Raw genomic sequence first — 25,427 nt, forward strand, 5'->3', positions numbered from 1 at the left:
CGCTGTGGCGACCCCTAACCGGGAAAAGCTGAAAGACACAAACAAGAGGCATACGTTAAGTGGAACTTTACATCACTGCATAATGATTTTGTTCAAGTCTTATTCCTGTATTTGCTGTCAGTTTACAATAATGGTCATTGTTGATGATTGTGATGAAATGGTAAACTACAGATTGTATGTGATGTTTTCATGCTATTTTAAGCATTAAAGATGCTGACTGGTTGGAGGGGAGTTGTAAATAGATTATTACAAGATTATTATGTAATGGTCTGATGAAGCAATGTGTTACATTGTGAAAGTGCTAGATTTTTATATTAAACGGTCTATTTTACTTACAAGTTCGTATTTACATTTTCGATGGCTGGACCATGGATTGGTAACACACTTTGTACTGATTTTTCAAAGTCTTATTTAGGCATCCTTTTAGTAGTATGAAGTTGGAGAGATTACAGGTAGATCTAATTTGTACAGGGACACAATCCCATCTTTTAGCAACACAGTATGAGCAGACACTTTGGCCATAGGATTTATGTGGCTTGATATCTGTTGAGAAGATGTTGCTCATGTTGCTCATTAGATATGTTAGGGTGACAGGAATGGATAACAGAAGTAAAAGAAGGGCAGTCATTGACTTTGTGAATAATGTTGTGTGTATAAGCTGTATGGTGTTCTAAGTGTTAAAGCAGTCTGAGCCAGCTCAAAACATTAAGGACAATACAGCGGTGGTTGCAGTAACTGTAGCCTGAAGACTGGTTAGGCTGGGTGCACTGTATAAGAGACATGGGAGAGTGTAGCTAGTGACAAGAATAATTTTGGTGGTGTTACTAAGGAAATTTTTATGCCTGTAGAGTAGTCCTAATTTTTGTTGACAGTTTGCATAAGAACTTAACCATAAAAGTAGAAATCCTTCTTTAGATCACTGTTAAGTATTCCAGACAGTTAGGTGATTCCGAAAGTTTACGAGTTGTGATGGGTGGATGGAAGAGAGACTAGAAAACTGTCTAGTAATCGAGACAGGACTGACTTGTCGAAGGTGATTCTGGATCTAGAAAAGGTATCCTCTCTGTAATGCTTGATGAAAGTATGCAGAGAGGACCAATTAGCTGCCTCTAAAATTAAGAGCTAATCACCTTGCAAAAGGTTCCAGATGAGGCCAGTGCTCTAGCAGAATAAGCCTTTGATGGAGAGGGTACAGATTCGACATGGAAAGTATAGAAAAAAAGTAATGGATTTAGATATCCAGCTAGCAACAGTCTGCTTTGAAACGGAGTTACCTAATCTGCAGTCTTGGAATGAAACAATTAGTCAGATTTGCGAATCTCCTTAGTGTTATCCAGGTAGACTATGAGCCGTCTATGCACATCCAGGGAATGTTGATTTCTTTCTTCCTTATTTTGTGGATTCGAGAAAAAAATAGTAAGATTTATGGCCTGACCGAGGGACGATTCATTTACTACTTTTGGCACGAATGAGGGATTGGTCCTTAATGGCACTCTGTCCTTATGAAAAATAAGGAAGGGAGGATTTGCCATAAGGGCCGGAAGTTTGGAAACTTGCCTGGCCAAGGTGAGAGCTACCAGAAGAACAGGTTTCCAAGTAAAGAATTTCAGAGAAGCAGACATTGCTGGTTTGAAAAGAAGGACAGTTAGTTTCTCTAGCACAAATCTGAAGTCCCATGCAAGGGTGATAACTTTCTTTGGAGGTTTCAGGGTGGAATATACCCTTTAAGAAATGTTCTACCTCTAGTCTGGTCCGAAGCAGTGGGTCTAGAGGTAGCATTGCACATAAAGCTGAAAGGTGAGCCTTAACAGAGCAGTATGCTAGGCCTGATTGTAAGAGCTCACACAAATAAGTGAGAACCACTGGGATATTAGCCTGAAGTGAGTCCTGATATTTAGGCTAAAATCTTTTCCATTTTCCTATGTAAGATTTTCTTTTAGCAGGTGTTTTTCCTCCTGAAGAACCTTAAGCACATAGTGAGAAAACTGACATAGTGCAGTTGTGTACCTACCATAAATGCAGATGTCCGAGTGTATTCACTGTTGCAGTCATTACACTTGGGTTATCCTGCTGGCAGGCTACCCACAGTCGGCCTGAATTCCAAAGTCCTGGTCCGGCGTCAGTTGCTGTCGCTTCTTCCCTGACATCAGTGCGCCAGGGATATATAAGATGCAGCTGACGCCATTTTCTTCAGTTTTTCTTGCCCCAGATGTTAGGTGCCCCCAAAAGGGTAGGCTAAAAATATTGCTTATAAAAAGCATGCACTAACATAAAAATTACCTTCATCTACAAGCAAATACAGAAAAGTCCCAGCAAAGAAAGGGGGATGGTGGGTGAGTAACCTGGACTGCAACAGTGAATACACTCAAACATCTACATTTATGGTAGGTACACAACTGTACTATGTTCATCGTGTTTCACTGTTGCAGTCATTACACTTGGGTTGAATCCCAAAGCTGAGGTTGGGTGGCTGGGTTGAAATAGAATTAGGAGCTATGAGGCCCTGCAGAACTGCAGTGGCAAAGCCTGCTCTGGATTTAGAGTAAAGAGGTAAGTGGTAGTGCTTTGTAAAAGTGTGCACTGAAGTCCAAGCTGCAGCCTCCAAAATATCCTTGGTTGGTACTCCTCTGAGGAAGGCTGCTAAGGTGGCTGCTGCTCTGGTTGAATGTGGCCTAATGTCCTTAGGCACTGATTTGCCATGTTGTGAATAACAGAAACAAATGCAATGACCTATCCATTTTGAAATAGTCTGCTTTGAGATAGTTTTTCCTTGTGATCCTGCAGCATATGCCACTAAAAGTTGCTCAGACTTTCTGAAAGCTTTAGTTTTGTCCAAGTAGAAGCGTAGCTGTCTGTGTATATCCAAAGAATGCAGAGGTCTCTCCCCTTTATTCTGTGGGTTTGGATAAAAGGTAGGCAAATGAATGGTTTGGTTAAGAGCCACACTGGACACTACTTTAGGCATAAAAGTTGGGTTCGTCCTTAGAGAAACCCTGTCCGGATGGAAAATAATAAAAGCTTCCACAGCCATTAATGCCTGTAACTCTGAGAATCTTCTTGCTGAAGTTATTGCTAGGAGCAGAGCTGTTTTCCATGATAAGAATTTTATCTCGGCTGTATTGGCTGGCTCAAATGGAGGCAGCGTGAGCTTTTCCAATACAAAATTGAGGTCCCATGTAGGTATCGGTGCTGTCCTTGGTGGTCTTATGTTTTTAGCCCCTCTGAGGAACTGCCTTAGCAGTGGATGTGAAAAAATAGGTGGTTCCGTATTACGAGCTGAAATGGCAGAGGCATGGATTTTAATTGATGAGAAGGATAGGCCTTTAGCCAAGAACAACTGCCAAATACACCAAGCAAAAAGCACACGAAAGGAAAAACCACTTTAATACAAAACACAGCAGAGCTTTCGGATATTATCCTTCATCAATACTGAGTATTGATGAAGGATTGTATCCGAAAGCTCTGCTGTGTTTTGTATTAAAGTGGTTTTTCCTTTCGTGTGCTTTTTGCAAGGATAGGCCTTTGCCCAGCATCTCAGTTAGGTATTGTAAAATCTGAGGACTATTTGGAACAAGCGTGTCAATTCCTTGTGCCTGGTTCCAATTACAGAATTTCTTCCATTTTTCTGCATAAGATTTTCTGGTGCTGGGCCTCCTGGCCTCCAAAATAACATCCATAACTGCTTTGGAGAGAGGTGTGCTCTGATTGGCTATATTATCCGCCATGCAGCCAGATTTAAGGTTCTGAGTTGGCTGTGCAGGATCTGATTGTTTTGTTGGGTCAGTAGATGAGGAATTAGAGGTAAAGTCCAGGCTGGGCCTTGAGACAAGCTCTTTAGAATTGGGTGCCAGTGCTGGCATGGCCAGTCTGGGGCAATCAGTATCAGTTTTGGCTTCTCTTGTCTGACCTTTGGGAGTACCTTGGGGAGGAGAGGCAGTGGAGGGAAGGCATATACTTTAAGGGTTTTCCAGCTGAATGATAGAGCATCCACCTTCCATGCTTGTTTGTGACAAGTCCCTGTGCAGAATCTCTGTAGTTGGCAGTTGTAAAGGGAGGCAAACAGATCTATGTCTGGGCATCCCCATTTTCTTGTTATCATGCTGAAGACTTGTGGATCCAGTTTCCACTCGTGAGGGTCCATGAGGCTTCTGCTTAGTTCGTCTGCCAGAGTGTTTGTCTTTCCTGGCAGGAATTGTGCTTGCAGGTGTACTTGAGAAGTCAATGCTGTGTTCCACAAAGTCATGGCTTGTCTGCAGATGGGGTAGAAATGTGTGCCCCCTTGCTTGTTTATGTACCACATGACTGTAGTATTGTCCGTCTTTATCAACAGTTGTCCTGGATGGAGGAGGTCCTTGAAGGCTGTCAGGGCATTCTGTACAGCTAGCATCTCTTTTTGGTTGATATGAAGATGCATTTGGCTTGCGGACCACGTGCCCTGAATACCTTTTCCTGCCATGTGGGCCCCCAAGGCATAATTCGATGCATCTGTTGTTAGTGTCTGCCTGGCTGTGGGTAAAGTGAATGGCTGTCCCTTGTTGTGGTGACAGGCCAGTGCCCACCATCAAAACTCCTGCTGCAGGCAGGAAATGAGGGTAATTAATGTTTCCAGGCTGTGGCAATGTTGAGTCCAAACACTTTTTAGATACCACTGTAGCTTCCTCATATGCAGTCTTGCATATGGAATTAGAAGAATGCAGGATGCCATGAAGCCCAAAGCCTGCAGAATTTTTCTTGCAGGTAACTGGGTCTTTGTTGCCATCTTTTCGAAGTAAGAAGTCAGTTGCCTTTGTTTGTCTGGCGTGAGATAAGCCATCTGGACAGTTGTATTTAAGCTTGCACCCAGGAATATTCTCTCTTGAGTGGGTACTAGTTTTGATTTCTTTTCGTTTACTGTGTACCCTAGGCAAATTAGTAATCTTTTTACAAATGCCAGATGCTTCAGTAGGATGTCCTTGCTCTCTGCTTGAATAAGGCAGTCGTCCAAGTAGGGATATATTTGAATTTCTCTTTGTCTGCAAAATGCAATTACTGGTGCCAGGCATTTTGTGAAGACCCTGGGCGCAGTACATAAGCCAAAGGGCAGTGCAGAGAATTGGTATTGCATTGAGCCAGCTATGAATCTGAGGTATCTTCTGCAAGATTGTCTGATTGGGACATGCAGGTATGCCTCTGCGGTCCAAGGTTACGAGCCAAGCCTTCTTGCCCAGCATGGGCAGAAGCTGCTGCAGTGTCAACATTTTGAATTTTGGAACATCCAGAAAAGTGTTTAGAGTAGACAGGTCCAGTACTGGTCTCCAGGCTTTGTCCTTTCTGGGTACCAAGAAAAGTCTTGAGTAAAATCATTGTCCTTGCTTGTGCTGTGGTACTCGCTGAATAGCCCTCATGTCCATGAGAGATGAAATTTGTTTTTGTGCCTCTGCCCATTGATTGTGTGACAGGTCTGGCATACTTTTCTTTGGAAGGGTGTGAAAGTGGAACCTGCAGCCCTGAGAAACAACATTCAAAACCCATTTGTCCTAGGTGATCATGTGCCAATTTTGTGAAAAAAGTGCTAGCTTTCCCCCTAAGGGTGCTGCCAAAAGATAAGTGCTTGGCATTGGCAGTAGAAAGTCATTGGGGCTGTTTTCTGTATGGCTGTGATTTGTCTTCTCTGCTTTTGGAGGTAGAAGCACCCCATTGTTTAGGCCTGTATGAGCCTTGGGGCTGAGATCTGCCTCTAGGACATCTGTATCTGCCTCTTTGTGGTCTGTCTGACACTGGAAAGGACCAATTCTTAGAAGGGCAGTTCCTGCTAAACCTGGGTGGCTGAACCTGTAAAAAAAATCCTTTACTGTCTGCATAGATTTCGCTTTATCCACCATTTTCTTTAATACCTCTTCTGCCTTAACACCAAACAAAGTATCATGCTGTAATGGAGCATCCAATAATTTTGCTTTAACATGATCAGACAGATTCTGTTCTTTTAACCAGGCATGCCTTCGAATGACAGAACCTGTAACAGCGGCCCTGCAAGAGGCCTCCAGTGAATCAAAACCACATTGCAAAGTATGCTTTTCTACTTGTTCAGCTGCATGCAATAAATCCTGCATCTCCTTGTTTTCCGAACATTCAGAAATTGTCAACATTTTCTGTTTTAGCAGTGACATTAAATATTGCTGATATTTAAGCATATGAAACTGACAATTATCCCTTACAGCCAAGGTAGCAGAAGTGTAAACTTTTTTCCCCCATCTGTCCAGTGCTCTAGAATCCCTATCAGAGGGGACAGGGTTTTTTGCAGTGGAAGCCTTGACCCCTTTGGGACCCTGAGATATAGTTTCTGGGTCAGCAGCAGGGTTTTTATATAGAAATTTATGTGAATCTGGAACCCTGTAGTACCTGTCTGGCTTACCTGGTGCAGGGGGTAGAGTCAGGAGACAGACCGGACTCTGAAAATACATCTACAATGTCTAGTACAGGTGGAATAGCAAGAGGTCTGTGCTGAGGCAGTAAAAGAAAATCTCTGAGCCTTTTCTTAGATTCTGAATAATCTTGGCTCTCCCAGTGAAAATGCTCCCTCAAGGTATGCAGGGTTTCCACAAAAGAATAGTCCTCAGGAGGAGAGGCTGAAGGGATAGATTCTTCAGCATCAGAATCCTCATAGGGAGGAAGAGAGTATCCCTGTTCTGAAGAGGAGTCAGATGAAATGGAAACCTGATCAGAAGAATCATATTCAGTGTCTTGCCTAGGCCTCTTATCAGGAGGGGAGTGGGAACCCCTGATCAAAGTAACTAGGTCTTCGGCCATTTTGAGCATCTGTTTCTTAGGCATGGAAGTCTGTCCAGGAGAATGCTGTACTTGTTTCTTTGTCTTTAAAGCTGTTTTAGCCTTTGTCTTGGAAGCTGAAGTTGACTTGATATATAACTCTGCAGGTCTGAAAACACCCTCAGAAGCTGATGCCTGCTCAGCGGCTCCGGACCCATCTGAGGGAATAGATTCCGAAGGTCCAATACCTTGAGTATCCAGTGGCCTAGTTGTCTCCACGTGGGAGTCGAAGGCGGCCTGTCGCTCTGAGGTAGCAGGTGTCAGGGGCTGCAAAAGCACCTCACTGAGAACTGGCGAACCAGCAACTGGCCTAGCGGAGGCTTCGTCGTCGGTTTTGGACCTCGGATGCCTGTCCTTTTCTTTTTCCTTGTGCTTTTTATGAAATCCGGTCGTCGGCTGTTCCGATGGCATTATATAATTAAACCTTCGGCCAAAGTAATGAAAGGCAAAATCGTACCGACGCTTAATAGTGCGTTGGTTAAATCTAGTGCAAAACCGACAACTAGCTACGTTGTGGTCTGGGCCTAGGCAAGGAATACAGTAAGAATGAAAATCCTTATGAGGTATTTGCTTCCCACAAGAAATACAATTGTTAACTTTTTCTGACATCGGTCTGGAGCAAGAAAAAAGTTTCCCCAATGGGGTACTTAGCTTTATTGAAGACTTCGGATCTGAAATTCGATTTCGAAAATCTCAGGAGTCGGCCGACCGGCACTTGCGAACTGCTTTTGCTTCGGGCACCACGCGGCAAGAAAGACTGAAGAAAATGGCGTTGGCTGCATCTTATATACTCCTGGTGTACTGACGTCAGGGAAGAGGCGACAGCAACCGACGCCGGACCAGGACTTGGGAATTCAGGCCGACTGCGGGTAGCCTGCTAGCAGGATAACACAAGTGTAATGACTGCAACAGTGAAACATGATGAACATCTAAAAGGGATCAGAATCCTATCATTCATACTGTCAGGCTGAGGGGTGACAGATGGGGATGTTGTAGTGAGCCATTCTGCTGTGTGAGCAAATTCACTGTGGAAGGAATCTTCTGGTAATGGCACTTGGCTATGTGGAAGAGAGGGGGAAAAACAGTTTTGCCTTGGCCAATAGGGAGTCACCAGTAAAATCTTTAGGCATTCTTGTTGGATCCTTAGTAGGATCTTAGGAAGCAGAAGAAGTGGAGGGAAGGCATACAGGGACCTCCCTTTCTAAACAAAGGACATTATACCCATTTTTTATGCTTAAGGATAGTTGGGTTTAAGTGCAAAACAGTGGAAGATGCTTGAAGTGGAAGCAGGCAAAAAAATCTATCTGTGGACTATGTCTAGGGAGATCTCCCTGTTCAGCATCTATTCATAGGGATCTTCACTTGAACTGTTTTGTAAGTCTGGCAGGATATTGTCATGTGAAAGAATGTAAACCTCTTGGAGGGAAAAGTTTTCTTTTGTAGCCTGTTCCCATGCTAAAGAGCCCAATCTGCACAGTTGGCAAGATCTGGCTCTCCCCTGTGTGTTTATGTACCATATGACCTTTGTGCTGTCTGTGAACACTGTTAATGGACCTGGTTTCAAATAATGAGAGTGAATCTGCAGGGCCTGTATAAGTGCCCTCATCTCCTTCAGACTGAAGTGCTCTAGTCTTAGATTTGAAGGCCATAGTCCCTGAACTTTCAGGTTGCCTGGCCATGCTCAGAATGCACTGTCTAATGCGACTATGTGCAGCTCTTGTTGTGGTGCCTGTGTTTTGAAGGAGGGACTTGGACTTACTTTTATCTGTGATATTCACCACAGTATTACCTTCTTTAGGTAAGGCGGGGAGAATCTGCATGTCCCTGGGGAGTGGGGGTGGGGTGTGTATGAGAATGTTAGGAGAATGGATCTCGGGTATCATTGGATCTTCTTCACAGAGTCTAGCATGTGGAACCATGGGGATGGTTGCTGCTATGAACCCCACTGCTCTGAGGATCTCCCTTACGATACAGGACTGAAGAGGTAACAGAGAAAGGAAGTAACTGGTCAGGCCCTACTCTTTGTTGAGTGACAGGAATGCCTGCATGAGTTTGGTGTCTAGTCTGCATCCCAAGAAAACTAAACTTGAGTTGCTTTCATTGCTGATCGTGAAAACCAGGGCCTGAAGTAGGATCATGGTGAACTTGAGGTGAGTCAACAGACTACCTGCTGAAAAGAAGCCTGCATTGGCATGTCTTTCAAACAGATACATATCTGTATTCCCAGAGTCCTGCAGTAAGGTATCACTGGGCCGAGGCACTCTGTCAAGAGACTTGGGGTTGCAGAGAATCCAAAAGGCAAGGCAGAGAACTGAAAGTGCAAAGAACCAGTAGAAAGCCTCAGAAATTTCCTGCAGGTTGAATATGAATGTGAAGATAATCATCCTTCAGGTCCAAAGACACCAAGAAGACTTGAGAAAGGATGAATGGGAACAGTTTTGAGCAATAACATCTTGAAAGATGGAACAAGGAGTTAGGTGTTGAGTGTGGAGAGACCAAGAATTGATCTCCAGTCTCCTCCTTTTCTTTGATCAAAGAAGTGTGTGGAATAGAACACTTTTCTCACATATTGTGGGCTCTATTGTGCCCAACTTAGATCATACATTGGATATATGGCTCTATGGAAAGTTTTGGGTTTGGTACTCTGGCTGGATGTCCAGGTTATTTGATGAGATAACTCATCAGTTTGGAAAACTGCAACAGTGATCTAAGGAAGGAGATTAGTTATTTTTTCTGGCTTTGTTATTTGATCCTCCAACTTATCTACTAGCTCCATTTATTTGCTCAACATATACAAACGAATCTAATCGTATCTTGGTCATCTTCTCTACACCTGATGTCTAACAGTTTTGTCATCTTTTCCATCACTTGCAGATTCAAATCCTACTGGCAATCAACAACATTCTCTCCAATTTACTGTGAATGAAAGGACGGAAATGGACTTGACAATAACTTCTTCATCTGATGCTAAGCCTCAATGTCTAAGAAAGACCTAACATAATTAAAATGTTGCACACAATTCTCTACTTTTGCAAACACAGTGCTTGGCTGTTGTCAGATACACAAAAGTATGTCGAGGAAATTAGCTATACTTAACTGCATTTTAAAATGGGTTGCACACTTAAAGAGATTGTTATTTATTCAGCCTTTTCACTTGGCCAGTTCAGCCAAGATTCTTAAAATCTTGACTATTTGCATATTTACTGTACTCTCTCTTTAGATATATACATATATATATATATATATATATATATATATATATGTGTGTGTGTGTGTGTGTGTGTGTGATATGATATGATGTCAGAAATTAAGGAACTTAATGCAGTAAGAATTTGCACCAGCTGCTGCATATTTCCTTTGCTTCAAGTAGTCAGGTTAAACTCCTTTCTTTGGCCTCCCTCCTATATTCATCTTCTAGACTTTTCTACCATGCTACATCCAAGTGTACTGACATGCCAATCTGTTTTTTTAAACTGTTGATGGATGAAAATACAGTGTTGCTTTGCTTTTTGTTTTTTTTTTTATTTCTCAAAAGCAAGTCTAAAGTCCCGTCCCACATATGCATTTTCAGTTATGCTTTAAATACACTACTTTAACACAAAATAATTTAGTCACAAATTTCACTATTGCAAAGTTATTAAATATTTGGCTTTAAAATGTCTATGCTATAGCCTGTGTCACTGAAGCTTCATGAAACCTTGTCAGAGGAGTGCTATATTTCACTGTGAGTAGTTTTGCTGAAAATCCATTGCACAACATTCCTTAACATCACAAACAAGGAAGCAATTACTGTGTTCATCAGTTTTAATATAAAGGGGAAGACAGAGACACGCTGCCTTTCTTAAGAGGAAATTCAAGCTTACTGCAAATAAACAATCTAGCATGCAAAAGGCATTTATTTCTCACTAAAAATCAAGGGGTTTAAGGGCCAGTTGATGCTCATGTGATGGATATGAAATGCAGAGCATGAAAGACGGAATTTCATAACTTGCATGTTTCACTGTCAAGAGACAAAAATTTGTGTGGAATGAGAAATGACTGAGCAAGAGGCAGATTACTGAAAAATAAAACTGATATGGCTCTTGATGAAGTGCTAGATGCATATATAATGAATGGGAAGGCTTTTGAGCAAGAAGATAAAAACATGACTGAAGCATTATAAGCATGCAAAAATAAAGGCTGTAAGTGGGAGAGAGAGCAAACTGAAGTTCAAAACTGCTAAAAACAATAATAAAAAGAAAATGCTGTCAGCAATGTTATGCAAGACGGAGCTGAAAATACAGAAGCAGGTACAAACCCACAGCCACTGTAAGCCATGTAGATACAGGCATGGGAGAACATACTGTAAGGCAATAAATGATGTCTGTAAGTAACACTTAAAGTGATAAGATTGTCATAAAGAACACGTTGGAATAAAGTGTCACAGCAAGATTTACACACATAGAAGCAAAGCAGTAATATCTGCAGGCAATGTTGGGATGCATAATGTAAATGTACTACAGACGGCAAGCACAACATTTATGACTGATGGTCAGAAAATACAAAGACTAAAAGATATATATAATAAATCAATTATAAACATAAATAATTTTACATTATTCAAAGCCTAATATACATATTTTTTCTCCTCTGCATTACAATGTCATAAAATGGAAAGTTATCGAAGTACCCAAATCATTCAACTACTCCATTTCACATAATGTCTATTACTATAGGACCACCTATCCAGCAGACATATTTATGTTATGTTAATGATTTTATATTGTAAATGATTAGTTATATATTAGTGTAAGCATAAACTTCTTTATTAAATCACATCTTGTTACTGAAGTATGTATACATGCTGACATTACTATGTTTCACAAATACTACATCAAGATGTGCTTAACTCTATATAGTGACATTCCTGTCTTATAACATTACTCATACTTTGTATAAAAAAAAAATAATTTCTTTCTGAATCTCCTCTGCAAATGGGTCTCTTCCCAGTAGAATTAACCCAATGAAAAAAACAAAACAAAAAAAAACACATGGGTGATGCATTTAAGTTTCATACATGCGTGCGTAAATGGGCATGCCTTAGTTGAAGGTTGGGCGTCGAGCTGGCACCTCGACGCTTCGTAAAAATCTACTGCCATTCATTAGCAGACTGGAGTTTCGCTGTGGCGACTCCTTACCGGGAAAAAGCCGAAAGACAAACTGGTGAAGAATGCAATACACTGCCTGAATATATGCTCATGATGCACAGGGCACATATTAAAGCTTGTGAGAAGTATCTGACTTGATTATTAATGCAACATGATCAGTAATGGTTCCAACTGTTTTCAGTAAAACGTAAAACCTGCATTAAGCCAAGTTAAATATAATGATCTTTTTTCATAAAGGCAGTAGTTACTGCTTTCAGCGGATATTGCAACATGTGAACTATATATAATGCAAACAATAGAACTGTGCAGAATATACAACTGCTTTCAGTGGAAATACAGCACAGCTGTTAAGTGAAAGTTGATTCTCAAAAATACATGCATTTGCAGTATCTAAAAGTTCAGTATTCCTTGAAATTTTACTCCAGGTCAAACAATGCATTAGCTTACTTGACTCCAGCTTTCCCAGACTTATGTGGAAATAGAAAATTTTACATTCAAAATTAAAGTCAGGCAAGAAACACAGAACCTGGGACACCTTTAAGCAGAAAAGACAACTTGTAAGTTCCATTTTTCTTGTATTATACAAAGCTTGTTACAGTTCTAAGACTGAAGCGCAAACTTGGAATAAATTGAATGTGAGACTGTGCAATTGCTTTTTGGATTTGCATGCCAGGGATAGACAGAATCAGTAAAATAAAATCTTTAGCTACTGGTAAACTGGACAGATACATGATATACTTTCTATATATATCATCTGTCTGTTAAAAAACATTAATTTTGTATTTCATTGTGTGATAGTACAGATGCTTGTGTATTTTATTTTATAAAGAAAGTACAGTTTTGTACCTACCATAAATGTAGATGTTCGAAGATCCACATTGCTGCAGTCCTAACACTTGGGGTAGTCCGCTGTCCCAGTCGGCCCGAATACCAAAGTATAAGGCTGACGTCGGTCAGGGCGCATTAGTCTGACGTCAGGACGTCAGGGTACAAATGCGCATGACCGACGTCATATCCTCAGTCTTTTCTTGCCCCAGATGTCAGAAGACCCTAAAAAGATAAGGCCAAAACCAAAAAACACCAAACACTCCTGTACCAAATATATATACAATATATACAATTTACAAAAGTACAACCCCACCCACACAACCACCCCTAAACACAGAGGGGAAGGAGGGAGGTAATTGGACTGCAGCAATGTGGATCTTGAACATCTACATTTATGATAGGTACAAAACTGTACTATGTTCTTCATCCCACATTGCTGCAGTCCTAACACTTGGGTAGAATCCCAAAGCAGAGGTAAGGGAGGCTGGCAAATCATAAAGAAGCTGGAGCTGTCAACATGCCCTGCAAAATAGCCGTGGCAAAACCAGCCCTAGATTTAGAGTAGAGAGGAAGGTGGTAATGCTTAGAGAAAGTATGCACTGAACTCCAAGTAGCTGCCTCCAAAATATCCTTAGTTGCCACCCCTTAGAAATGCTGTTGAAGTGGCAGTAGCCCTAGTGGAATGAGGCCTGATCCCAGCTGGAATCTCCTTGCCATGATGGGAATAACAAAATGCAATGCAAAACCCAATCCACTTAGAAATAGTTTGTTTTGACACAGGCTTGCCCTGAGAACTCAAAGCAAAAGAAACAAACAACTGCTGAGACTGCCTAAAATCCTTAGTCCTGCTTAAATAATAACGCAACTGCCTGTGTACATCTAAAGTGTGCAAAATCTTTTCCCCCTTATTTTGGGGATCTGCATAAAAAGTGGGCAAATGAATAGTTTGGTTTAAAGCCACACTAGAGACCACCTTAGGCATAAAGGAAGGATTAGTTCGTAATGATACCCTATCCTTATGGAAAATCAAAAAAGGCTCAACCGCCATAAGGGCCTGCAATTCAGAAACCCTTCTTGCAGAAGTAATGGCCAACAAAAAAGCAGTCTTCCATGACAAGTATTTCAATTCAGCAGTAGCCGAGGCTCAAAAGGTTGTAGAGTAAGTTTCTCCAACACAAAATTGAGGTCCCAAGCAGGAGTAGGAGCTCTACGTGGGGGTCTTATATTCTTTGCCCCTCTAAGAAATTGCTTAAACAAAGGATGAGAAAACAATGGTGGGTCACAATCATAGTGAGCTGAAATTGCTGCAGCATGAATCTTAATGGAAGAGAAAGACAAACCTTTGTCCAATAACTCAGTAAGATATTGAAGAGCCACACTCAAATTTGGCTCAGAAACATCCAAATCCTTTGCTGCACACCAAAATAAAAATCTCTTCCATTTCCTCGTACACTTTCCTTGTACTAGGTCTTCTGGCTTCCATAATCACATTCAGAACTTGTTGAGGAAGCTGAGACCTGCTATGGTTCAAAACAGAATATGCCAGGCTGTTAGATGAAGAGAGTGAAGCTTGACATTGAGTAGATGCCCGTCCTTCTGAGACAATAGGTGTGGAATCAAAGGTAAGGGCCATGGAGGCTTCCTTACCAGACTCCTCAGCAATGGGTACCAGTGCTGCCGAGGCCAATCTGGAGCTATTAAAATCATCCTTGGCTTGTCCTGTCTGACCTTTAGGAGTACCTTTGGGAGGAGAGGCAGAGGTGGAAAGGCATACACATGAAGATTTTCCCAACTGAAACAAAGAGCATCCACTTTCCAGGCTGTGTGATGAAACCTTTTCGTGCAAAACTTTGGCAGCTGGTGGTTTAGTGGAGAAGCGAACAGATCTATGTCTGGAGTTCCCCAGGACACTGTCAATGTCTGAAATACATGAAGATCCAGTTTCCACTCGTGGGGATCCATGATTTGCCTGCTTAACACATCTGCTAAGGAGTTCTGTGCTCCTGGCAGAAACCTTGCTTGAAGATTCAGTTGCAAGCTTAACGCAGTCTCCCACAAAATCATTGCTTGCCTGCATAGAGGATAAGAATGTGTTCCCCCTTGTTTGTTGATGTACCACATGACAGTTGTGTTGTCTGTTAGAATCAACACCTGCCCTGGAAGAAGTAAATCCTTGAAAGCCAGTAATGCAAACTGGACTGCTAACATCTCCTTCATGTTGATATGTAGATGCTGCAGTCTGGCAGGCCACTTGTCTTGTATCCACTTTCCATTCAGATGAGCTCCCCAAGCTGTGTCTGAGGCATCTGTCGTTAGAATCTGACTCGCCTCTGGCCGGGTCACAGAGAGTCCCTTGTTTAGGTGACATTCCTGAGCCCACCACAAAAATTCCTTTTGAATGCAAGGTATTATTTGAATGACAGTGTCCAAATCCTGGCAGTGCTGTGTCCATACATTTTTGAGATACCATTGTAGCTTCCTCATACACAGTTTGGCATTGGGAAATACCAGAATACAAGATGCCATGAACCCTAAGGCTTGAAGGACTGTCCTTGCAGTCAGCCCGGACTGATGAGATAGTTGATGGAAGTAAAGAGAAAGATTCTTTTGTTTGTCCGGGGTTAAAAAGGCCATCTGGGATGCTGTATTCAGTCTCACGCCGAGAAAGCACATGTCTTGAGAGGGTACTAGACTGGACTTTATTTCGTTCACAGAATACCCTAGGCATCTTAGCACTGCTATCACATATTCCAAATGCTGAAGAAGCACGTCCTTTCCTTGAGCCAGAAGCAGGCAGTCGTCCAAATAAGGATAGATTTATATTCCTTTTAGCCTGAAGAAAGCTATCACTGGAGCCAGAACCTTTGTGAATACTCTGGGCGCAGTAGATAAGCCAAAGGGCAATGCAGAGAACTGATAATGAGAATTCCCAGCTCGAAAACGCAGATACTTCCTGCAAATTAGTCTGATAGGAACATGAAGGTAAGCTTCCTTGAGATCCAAAGTTACCATCCAGTGATCTTTGCCCAGCATAGGTAAAAGCTGTTGTAACGTCAACATTTTGAACTTGGGAATGTCCAGATAAGTGTTGAGGATAGACAGATCCAAAATTGGTCTCCACGTGTTCCCCTTTTTTGCTACTAGGAACAGGCGAGAATAAAATCCTAGGCCCCTTTCTGGCACAGGAACCGGCTGAATGGCCCCTATTTGGAGCAACAGAGAAATTTGCCTGTGAGCCTCTTTCCTTTGTTGAGGAGGAATGTCTGGCATGCCTTTGAAAGGAGGCAAGGTATGGAAATAAAACCTGTAACCTTGGTGAATGATATCCAATACCCATCTGTCTTGGGTAATTAAACTCCAGTTTTCTTTGAAGAGTGCCAACCTTCCTCCCAAAGGTGCTGCCAGACGAGAAGATTCTGGCAGCTGAAAAGGCAGGTCATTGGGTCTGTTTACGAAAGGACTGACCCCTGCCCTCACCAGAAGACTGAGCAGGTGAACTCCCTGTTCTAGGCCTAAAAGAACCTTGAGCTCTGCCCCTACCACGTCTAGACCTACCCCTAGACTGGGAATCATAAGCAGGATATGTCCACCCCTTGGTAGGCCAATTTCTACTAAACTTGGAGGCTGAACCTGCAAAAAATCTTTAACAGTCTGCATAGACTTAGCCTTGTCTTCCATTTTCTTTAGAACTGCTTCCACAGGTGAACCAAACAACACATCAGATTGTAAAGGGGCATCTAAAATCCTTGTCTTCACATGCTCAGCTAAATTCTGATCCCTCAGCCAGGCGTGCCTGCGAAGAACCGAACCAGTGGCAGCCACCCTCGAAGAGGCCTGCACAGCATCAAAACCACATTGCAAAGAATGCTTACCCACCTGTTCAGAAACATGAACTAAATCCTGCAACTCTTTACACTCAATACCTTCCGCCAAAGCATCTACCTTAGACTTTAATTGTGAAAGGAGATAATTTTGATATTTCAACATGTGAAACTGGCAATTCAAAGCTCTCATGGCCAAAGTGGAAGAAGTATACACTTTCTTTCCCCATCTATCCAAAGCCCTTGCCTCTTTATCCGGAGGAACAGGATTTTTAACAACAGAAGCCTTAACACCTTTAGGCCCCTGTGAAACAGTTTCTGGGTCTGCCCTAGGACTCTTGAAAAGATACTTATGAGCTTCAGGCACCCTATAATATCCATCCGGTTTAACTGGAGCAGGAGGCAAAGAATCAGGGTTCAGAGAAGCCTCTGCAAAAACATCCTCCACCACATCTAGAACAGGAGGTATAGCTAAAGGCCTATGCTGGGGTAGAAACAAAAATTACCTAAGCCTTTTCCTGGAATCAGAGAAATCCTGACCTTCCCATTTAAAATGCTCCCTCATGGAATGAAGAGTCTCTGAAAATGAAAAATCCTCAGGAGGAGAAGCAGAAGGAGTAGAATCATCCACATCAGAATCAGAGTAAGGGGAATACTCCTGCAAGTCTTCAGCCAAGACTCAGAAGCATCCGAACACTGCTCAAAACTCCCAAGCTCAGGTTCCACCCTAGGCCTCTTATCAGGAGGGGCATAGAACCTCTAATCATTGTAATCAAATCTTCTGCCATCTTAAGCATATGCTTCTTAGGTACAGACCCTGAAGAACTAGGGGTAACACCTGAAACCAAACCTGGCCTGCCCCTGGGAGAAGCCTTGGAAACAGCAGGGGAGGGCCTAACCACCTTAGGAAGGGAGGGAAGAACAGCTACCTGAGAAGCCCCTTCCGCCTGGCCTACCTCCTGAGAGGTCACATCTTGTAGTAATAAAGTCTCTCCCTGGGATTCCAAAGAAATTTCTGGCTGAACCTCTGGCTCCACCGAGCCCTCTAAAGAACCGACGTCCGGCACGGACGGTTCTTCCAGCCTAGGCTTTGCTGTTTTGTCCTTGCGCTTTTTTGACGAAGCGGGCGTCGGAGCATCCAACGGCATTTTATAATTACACCGCTTCCCAAAAACTAACCTGGCACAATCTAATCTTCTCTTTATCGTGCGTTTGTTAAATCTAGCACAAGAGCGACAGCCAACAACGTCGTGCTCAGGCCCTAAGCAAGGTATACACAAGGTATGGTAATCCCTATGAGGTATCTGTTTCCCACAAGAAATACAGTTATTCACTTTTTCTGACATCCGGTAAAATACTGAGGCAAGAAAAAACCAAAATATTCTAACGGGTACTTAGCCAACTTGGATTCGGTCTGAAACTCCGACTTCGGAAAATCTCAGAACGCCAACCTGCACTTGCAAAACTGCTTCTGCATCGGACCATGCGGCAAAAAAGACTGAGGATATGACGTCGGTCATGCGCATTTGTACCCTGACGTCCTGACGTCAGACTAATGCGCCCTGACCGACGTCAGCCTTATACTTTGGTATTCGGGCCGACTGGGACAGCGGACTACCCCAAGTGTTAGGACTGCAGCAATGTGGGATGAAGAACATCATTTCTTAATTTTCATTTATTTCAGACAAAGATTTTTATTAATTTAATTTCAAAAGTTAGTGTTTGGTGTTTTTTTTTCAATAGCATGAGGATGTGTGCACTGACCTGGTGACAATGTAACTGCTGGTATCCACATTTCAAAGGGTGGCTACTTAAAACTATTGATGATATACAAATTTTTAACAGTTAATTTTTAAAGGTGTTTACTGGTGTGTCAGGCTGGTCTGGCAGAGTCAGCATATTACTGTGAAGGCAGGGAAGGGAGGGCAGATATTGTAGCTATATCATTAACCGCTCTTGAAAAACATTGTGTAACTGTATATGTGCAAAACAATCTTGACAAACTTTAATTTCTTTGTTAATTAGACAGCACTGGTAGGAAATGGGCTGAAAGTAAGTCAGGTAATATCCCAGGGAGCCAGTGACTGTAACTATGCTTTGCAGCTGGGTGCTGTAAAGCTAGACTGTGGTAGGTGCTGGATATTAACAAGGGCAGCAATGTACATTTACCATATGTTCTTAAGGCCTCTTGCATATTTTGAGGGTCAGTGGTACACAATGCAAGGACATGACTTACAAACATTTTCATATAATTTGACGGGAGAAGGTATGGATTTCTATGCCCGTTTGTCACAGTAAGTACAGGTATAGATAGTACAGATTGCTGTTTGTGCTTGGAAAGATACCCAAATGAACCAGACAGACTGTGGTCATAATCCTGTGAAACATTTGGTATGATTAACATGACTTATGCTGTGCAGTTACAGAGTGATTCACCAGCCAGTACAGTCAGAACAAGAGGAAAAGCTAATGGCCAGAGTAATAAATTTAGTAAGTAACTGATTACACTCATCTGTAGTATCACAGTGAACAGCTGCAAAGGCATTTTGTATACCCTCCATCAATATATATGCTTGTGAATGTCAATCACCTGTAGTATTAGACACAGATGGCCATGGTGTTAAAATGACACATTACCATACATTACTGAAACTTCAGAACTATGATTCATGAACAGCACCATAGGTACCTCAAACTGCTGCTGCTGCTATTTTGGAGACATAATCTGACTGGTTTATCAGCTGGGGTTGTTTACATCTAGAATAGTTTAAAATTTGCTCTAATGTTATACCAGCTGTGAAAGGGACAAGATGAATGCCAGTTCTACTCCGAGGTGAAAGTGAAGCATGTGAAAGAAATTGAATTACCATTAAGCAAAATGGGAATGACTGAAGAGGTGACTACAGGGGAATAGGACAAGCTGAGAATAACTACATGCTCAACAACTTAAATGAATGAATCAAAAGGAACATTTTCTGCTTAAAGTTATTTGAAGAACTAATCGCTAAAATGCCCAGTGCCAACTTCTTCTCTGTGCCTGATGCAGATTAGACTACATGGTATTAGCTTAAAACTATTTACTTTGAACACTTCTTCATGCAGATACTATACCATTTGCAATCTCATTCTCTCTAGCAGTACTCCAGAAGATAGTACCTGAGGTAATTCAAGGCACTGACAGTACAACAGATGATATTTTAGTTTGGGGTCCTACTAAGCCATAACTGAATTTGTCTCACTGAAATGCTACATGAGATCACATATACAGTAACTGTGAAGCAATTAGTATTCCTTTGAATGGGCGCTACAGCTAAAGCTATTACAGCCTCATGTGACTTCACTTGGTTAGTTCATTAAAGATTCTTGGAAAACAAACAATTTTACTCATCTTTCGACTATCCTGACCATGTTTAACTTATCCTATCATCATCATAAAGTAGTACTAATGCTGTTTTCATAGATCACTAGAGGAAGATAAATTATATAACGAACTCAGTCTCCTAAAAGCATAGTTTTTCCTGTCAACAATCTACTACAGATACATTAAAAGAGAACTAAGAAACAAAAACTTGTTTGAATGGCACCATATTAATGTAACCAAGAAAATAAAATATACCAGTCACTGAGGGTCTTAAATACTATAAGCTCCACACTAGAACGCTACAAATAAAAATAAAATATTTATTAAGCAAGTTAAGCACTTCTTCACAACAAAGAAGAAGCTCCAGCTTTGTTATTAGGGATGATAGCGCTTAACTTGTTTAATAAATATTTTATTTTTATTTTTAGCGTTCTAGTGTGGAGCTTATAGTATTTAAGACCCTCAGGGACTTGTATATTTTATTTTCTTAGATATATTAAAAGAAGCAGAATGAATAGACTCCACATATCAATCTTCCATTCCTCTTCTAGGAAATTACACAAGAAGAAAACCTTATAGAACATCTTTGACAGAATTCGTCATCAATACAGATGCAGTTATTTACCCAACCAAATCAATTAATCACTCAAATCAAATTAATTCAAACAGCAAAGTAGGTAGAGTAATGGACCATGTAAAACGTACATTTATCTGTCACCTTTAGTATTAGTTTGTGCAGGTGAGAGAAATATGGTGAGTATAACACAGAGTTCCAGAAAACAGCAACCCTAAAACCTACAACAATCAATGAATTAAATTGCTTACCTTATTATCAAAGTTTCCTAAACTGCAGTTACATTCTGTTGCTCCATAAAACTCGGCTATCTGTGGAATGTTAAATCGGGACATGAAGTCTTCCCAGATGGATGGACGCAGCCCATTTCCTAGTGCCATTCGTACACAATGCTGATGTTCTGCAGGCCGCACTGGCTGGTTCAGAAGGTACCTGCAAGTCTCACCAATGTACTGAACAATCTAAAATTAAAAAGGATGTGAAATAGGATTATTAAATACTAACATACTGGACACATAAATGCTGTTAATATGTCACTCAAGCAAGCAACTCTCTGAGCATCTCAAAATATTTGCTAGCATTCACAGACTAGTGAAACAGATTATTTAGCACACCACCTCCTACATTAATGCATGGGATGTGGCCCCGCTCTTCCTGTAAAGATCAGTCAATATTGTTGATGATTATTTAGTCCTAGTCGCCCTTTTCTTTTTCACTAACAGTTACCAAGAGATACACACTTGAAGAAGTCTAAAAAAGCACTGCCGTAGCTTTGCTCACTATATACAAATAACTTTTAATGGAACTGTTCTCTGCAAAGGACCTCTAATAAAGGGAATATGACTGCAGGTCTGCTATAAGCATTCTGCACAGCTGACTACAATTTTCTACTTCAAATAAAAAGAAGTTATGTTCTTACCATAACGTTCCACCTGTACTGTCCAACTTCATTCCATTAACCTGTGGGAATATGGTTCTGATGCTCTGAACCAACTGGCCATACCTCAGATCGAGTTTGTCAATAAGAACATCATGGCTATCACACCATACTATACTACATCAACATGCAGACCAAATGTATATACATATATCATACAAGAAAAGAACATCAGGAACTCAACCAAAGGAATAAAGATTAATGTAATGAAGTTGAACACAGATGGAACGTTATAGTAAGAACATAATTTCTTTATCTCGTGTTGTCCACTTCATTCCATTAACCTGTGAGACAGAGTCCCCAACTACGCTAATCCTGGGTGGCCATCAAGGAAGGATATCATGGAGTACAGCAGAACCAAAGGCACTCCTACTCCTCGATATGATGTCCAATTTGTAATGCGTAATGAAGCTATGGGGATTTGACCAAGTAGCAGCAGCACAAATGTCCTCAACAGAAACTGTAGACTAAAAGGCCTGAGACGTGGCGATGGACCTTGTAGAATGCGCCCTTACCGGACCTGGTAAAGGAATACCCTTCAAGAAATAAATAAATATAATACAGTTTTTCAACCATCTAGCCAAAGTAACTATGGTCACTGTTTTACCTTTCTTGACATTTGAAAAGGAGACAAACAGCTGATCACACTTCCTGTAAGACTTGGTTCTATGGGTGTAAGAACAAAGTTTCCTATGAACATCAAAGCAGGTGTAAAGTGTACTCTCCCTTATTCTGATACTGAAGAAAATATACTGGAAGATTGATTGACTGATTAATTTTAGTCTCTTTAGCCATCTTGGGTAAGAAAGAAGGATTCATACGTAGAGTTACTCTGTCTTTATGAAAAACTAAATATGGAAATTTTGCTCAGACACTCTCCTGGTCAATGTAATTGCTACTAGGAAAATAATTTTCCAGGAGAGAAATTTCGGATTCGAAATGGACAAGGGTTTGAATGGGGAATGGACTAAGGCTTGCAAAATCACAGTAAGATCCCAGGAAGGCATAGAGTCTTTGACTGGTGGCCAGAGCAGAAAACTGCTCCTAAGAAAAGCCTTACACAGTTTTGAAGTAGTAAGGGACAATCAGTCAAAACCAAAGGTGAAAGTTGTAAATGGCAGCAAGCTGAACGTTGACTGTAGAATAGCTAGCACCATCTTTGAAAAGGGAAGCCAAAAAGTCTAGTACTACTGAAATCGGGGCTGTAAAGGGATCTATCTGTTCCTGTTCAGCCCAAAAATAGAACCTTTTCTGCTTACTTTTGTAAATTTTTTTGGGTGAAAGCTCTATGGGATGCAATCAAAATTTCTCCAACTGGGGAAGTCAGTCTGGGAAATCTAGCCATCATCGGAAGTGGAGAAACGATGCGGCCAATTTCAGGTCCTGAATGTTGGAATGTGGATGCCCCAATGGATGAAAAAGCAGCTCTGGACTCAGATCCAACTTCATTGGGAGGCAAACCAGATGAGATGAAAGAAAAGTGAACCAGGTTTATTGAGGCCAAAAGGGAGCAATGAGGAACACTTTGCTTTGCAACCTGAGTGCTTTCTGTAGGAACTTGGGAATCAACAGTAGAGGGGGAAAGGCATAGAGTAGACCAGAGGGCCAAGCATGAACAAAAGCATCCCAGGGGGATTGACCCTGAGGAGGGATCAAGGCAAAATACTTGCTGCGTTTGTTGTTGAGAGGGGAAGCAAAGAGTTCGCAGGAAGGATAACCCCATTTCTGGAAGATCGCATCTGCCATGGACTGATGCAGGGACTACTCATGAGGCATCAGTAACACTCGGCTGGTCCTGTCAGCTAGACTGTTGGATTCCCATGGAATGTGCGTCACTACCAGAAAGCGGTTGGAAGAAATTGCCCACTGCCAGATTCTCATAGCTTCTCGACATAGGGGGACATGGTCCCTCCCTATTTGCTGATGTACCAAACCACTGAAATATTGTTGGTTTGGACTGCAACAGTGCCCTGAGGAAGAAAGCTGTCTAGTTCGTGCAACACTGGAAAACCACTCTCATCTCGAGAACATTGATATGCAACTTGGTGTCCCGGGGCATACACATGCCTTGCCCTTACAAGCCCAGACAATGCCCTCCCCACCAGAACAGGAAGGCTTCCATGGTCAATGTGGCAACTGGGAAGGGAAGCATGAATGGGCATCCTTGGGTGATCTCCGGGGAAAGGAGCCACCAAAGAAGAGAGTCCTTGCACACATGAGACAGGTTGATGGGAAGATTCAAAGGATTCCTGAGAACAGACCACTGTACCGCCAAGGTCCATTGAAGAATTTGCAAGTGGAAATGTGCCATTGGAAGAAGAGTTATGATTGCTGCCATGGAGCCTAATGCTCGGAGAACTAGGGAGGCTGGGGTTTTGAAGCAGTCAAGATCTGGCTGACATGAGACTATAGATATGATACTCTCTCCGATGTTAGGGTAAGCATAGGATGTCCTTGTAGCTAGACATACCCCTATGAAGTCTATGGCCTAAACTGGATCCAAGTGTGACTTCTGTTAATTAACAGTTATCCCCCCAGTGTAGAGGCTAAGCTGAGAAAGTAATCCTTGGCCTGGAGGAGTAGAAGCGTGGTTGGGGCTGTCAGGAGCCAGTTGTCCAGATATGGAAAAATCTGATAACCTTACAGGTGGAGATGAGCTGCATCTACCGCTAGACATTTGGTGAACACCCTGGGGGCTGTGGTGAGACCAAATGGAAGCACCTGAAACTGGTAGTGACTGGCTCCCCGTCTGAAACATAGAAAGGGCCTGGAGTGCCTGTCCATTTTGATATGGTAGTATGTATCTTTGAGGTCTACAGAGCACATCCAAATGTCCATCTTCAGGAGCGGCAAGATGGATTGAATTGTGACCATTCTGACCTTTATGTACTTTACAGACTTTCAGGGAGGTCAGATCACAAATAAATTGCAGGTCCCCTGTCTTTCTGGGCACCAAAAAGAATCTGGAGTAAATGCCCAATCCGACCTGATTAGGGAAGACTTCTTGGACATCTCTTTTTTGCAGTAACTTTTTTATTTCCTGGGCCATGTCCTCCCTCTGACTGGGTGGAACACTGGGGAGGTGAAATTTTTGCTTGGGAATGTCAGAAAAGAGAATAGAGTATCCTCTGGATATGATCCTTAGCACCCATATGTCATTTGTGATGGCCTCCCAGACTTGTGTATGCAAGGAGAGATGTTCACCGACTGTTTCCAGAGAAAAGCAGTTGGGCAAAAGTTCAGGATTGCTAGAAAGGCTTGTCCAGGGCAGGTTCCCATGACCCTTGATTCTGCGGACCCCTTCAGCCATGTGGGTGGCGTTTCCCATTCTGACCATATCCCCCTCTGCCTCAGGGGTAAACATTTCCCATCTTCCAGTGTCCTGGAAAGAGCCATGTGACTTCCGAAACCACATTTTCTTACTTCCATGCTGGTTCCTGAAGAATGTCCATTGTGGAATAGAAAAATGGAAACAGACGGCAGACAGGGTCTTACCATCTTTCTCATGCTGGGTTGAAGTGTCATGTACTGTGGGCCCAAGTAAGGTAGAGCCAACAAAGGAGGCATTAATAAGAGACTGTTAGAATGGCTCCGCAAAATCACACAGCCTAATCCAGGCACGGCGCCATATGGCAATGCCGGAACCGGCCGCCCTTGAGGTACCCTCTGCAGCATGAGAGATGAGCCTTATGGATGCATTGACTAGGCAGTGTGGGGTGGCCAGCCTAAAGGAAAAGGACTCCCATTCCTTGGTAGTCATGGACCCTGGGACCAAGTTAGAAAGTTCCATGACTAAGTTCCTTTGTAGCCAGATAAAATGTGATGTTGTTGTTGTTTGTCTTTCAGCTTTTCCCGGTTACGGGTCGCCACAGTGGAACTCCAGTCCGCTAATGATTGGCAGTAGATTTCACGAACCCCAAGGTGCCAGCTCAACGTCCAACCTTCAACGAAGGCA

The 25,427-nt window shown here is 42.1% G+C and overlaps 1 protein-coding gene across 1 annotated transcript in view; it reads right to left on the reverse strand.

The window, feature by feature from the left end:
• The window catches only part of SLC27A4 (solute carrier family 27 member 4), a 736,182-nt gene that overhangs the window by 207,604 nt on the left and 503,151 nt on the right, over positions 1-25,427 (reverse strand). Inside the window, exon 8 of the mRNA XM_044058859.1 lies at positions 20,787-20,996. Coding sequence (XP_043914794.1) covers positions 20,787-20,996 — 210 coding nt within the window. The remainder of the gene's footprint in view (positions 1-20,786; positions 20,997-25,427) is intronic.

This window comes from Protopterus annectens, chromosome 16.part0 (assembly GCF_019279795.1).
Source record: "Protopterus annectens isolate FY-2018-M chromosome 16.part0, PAN1.0, whole genome shotgun sequence".
In the NCBI taxonomy this organism is placed as follows: domain Eukaryota; kingdom Metazoa; phylum Chordata; order Ceratodontiformes; family Protopteridae; genus Protopterus; species Protopterus annectens.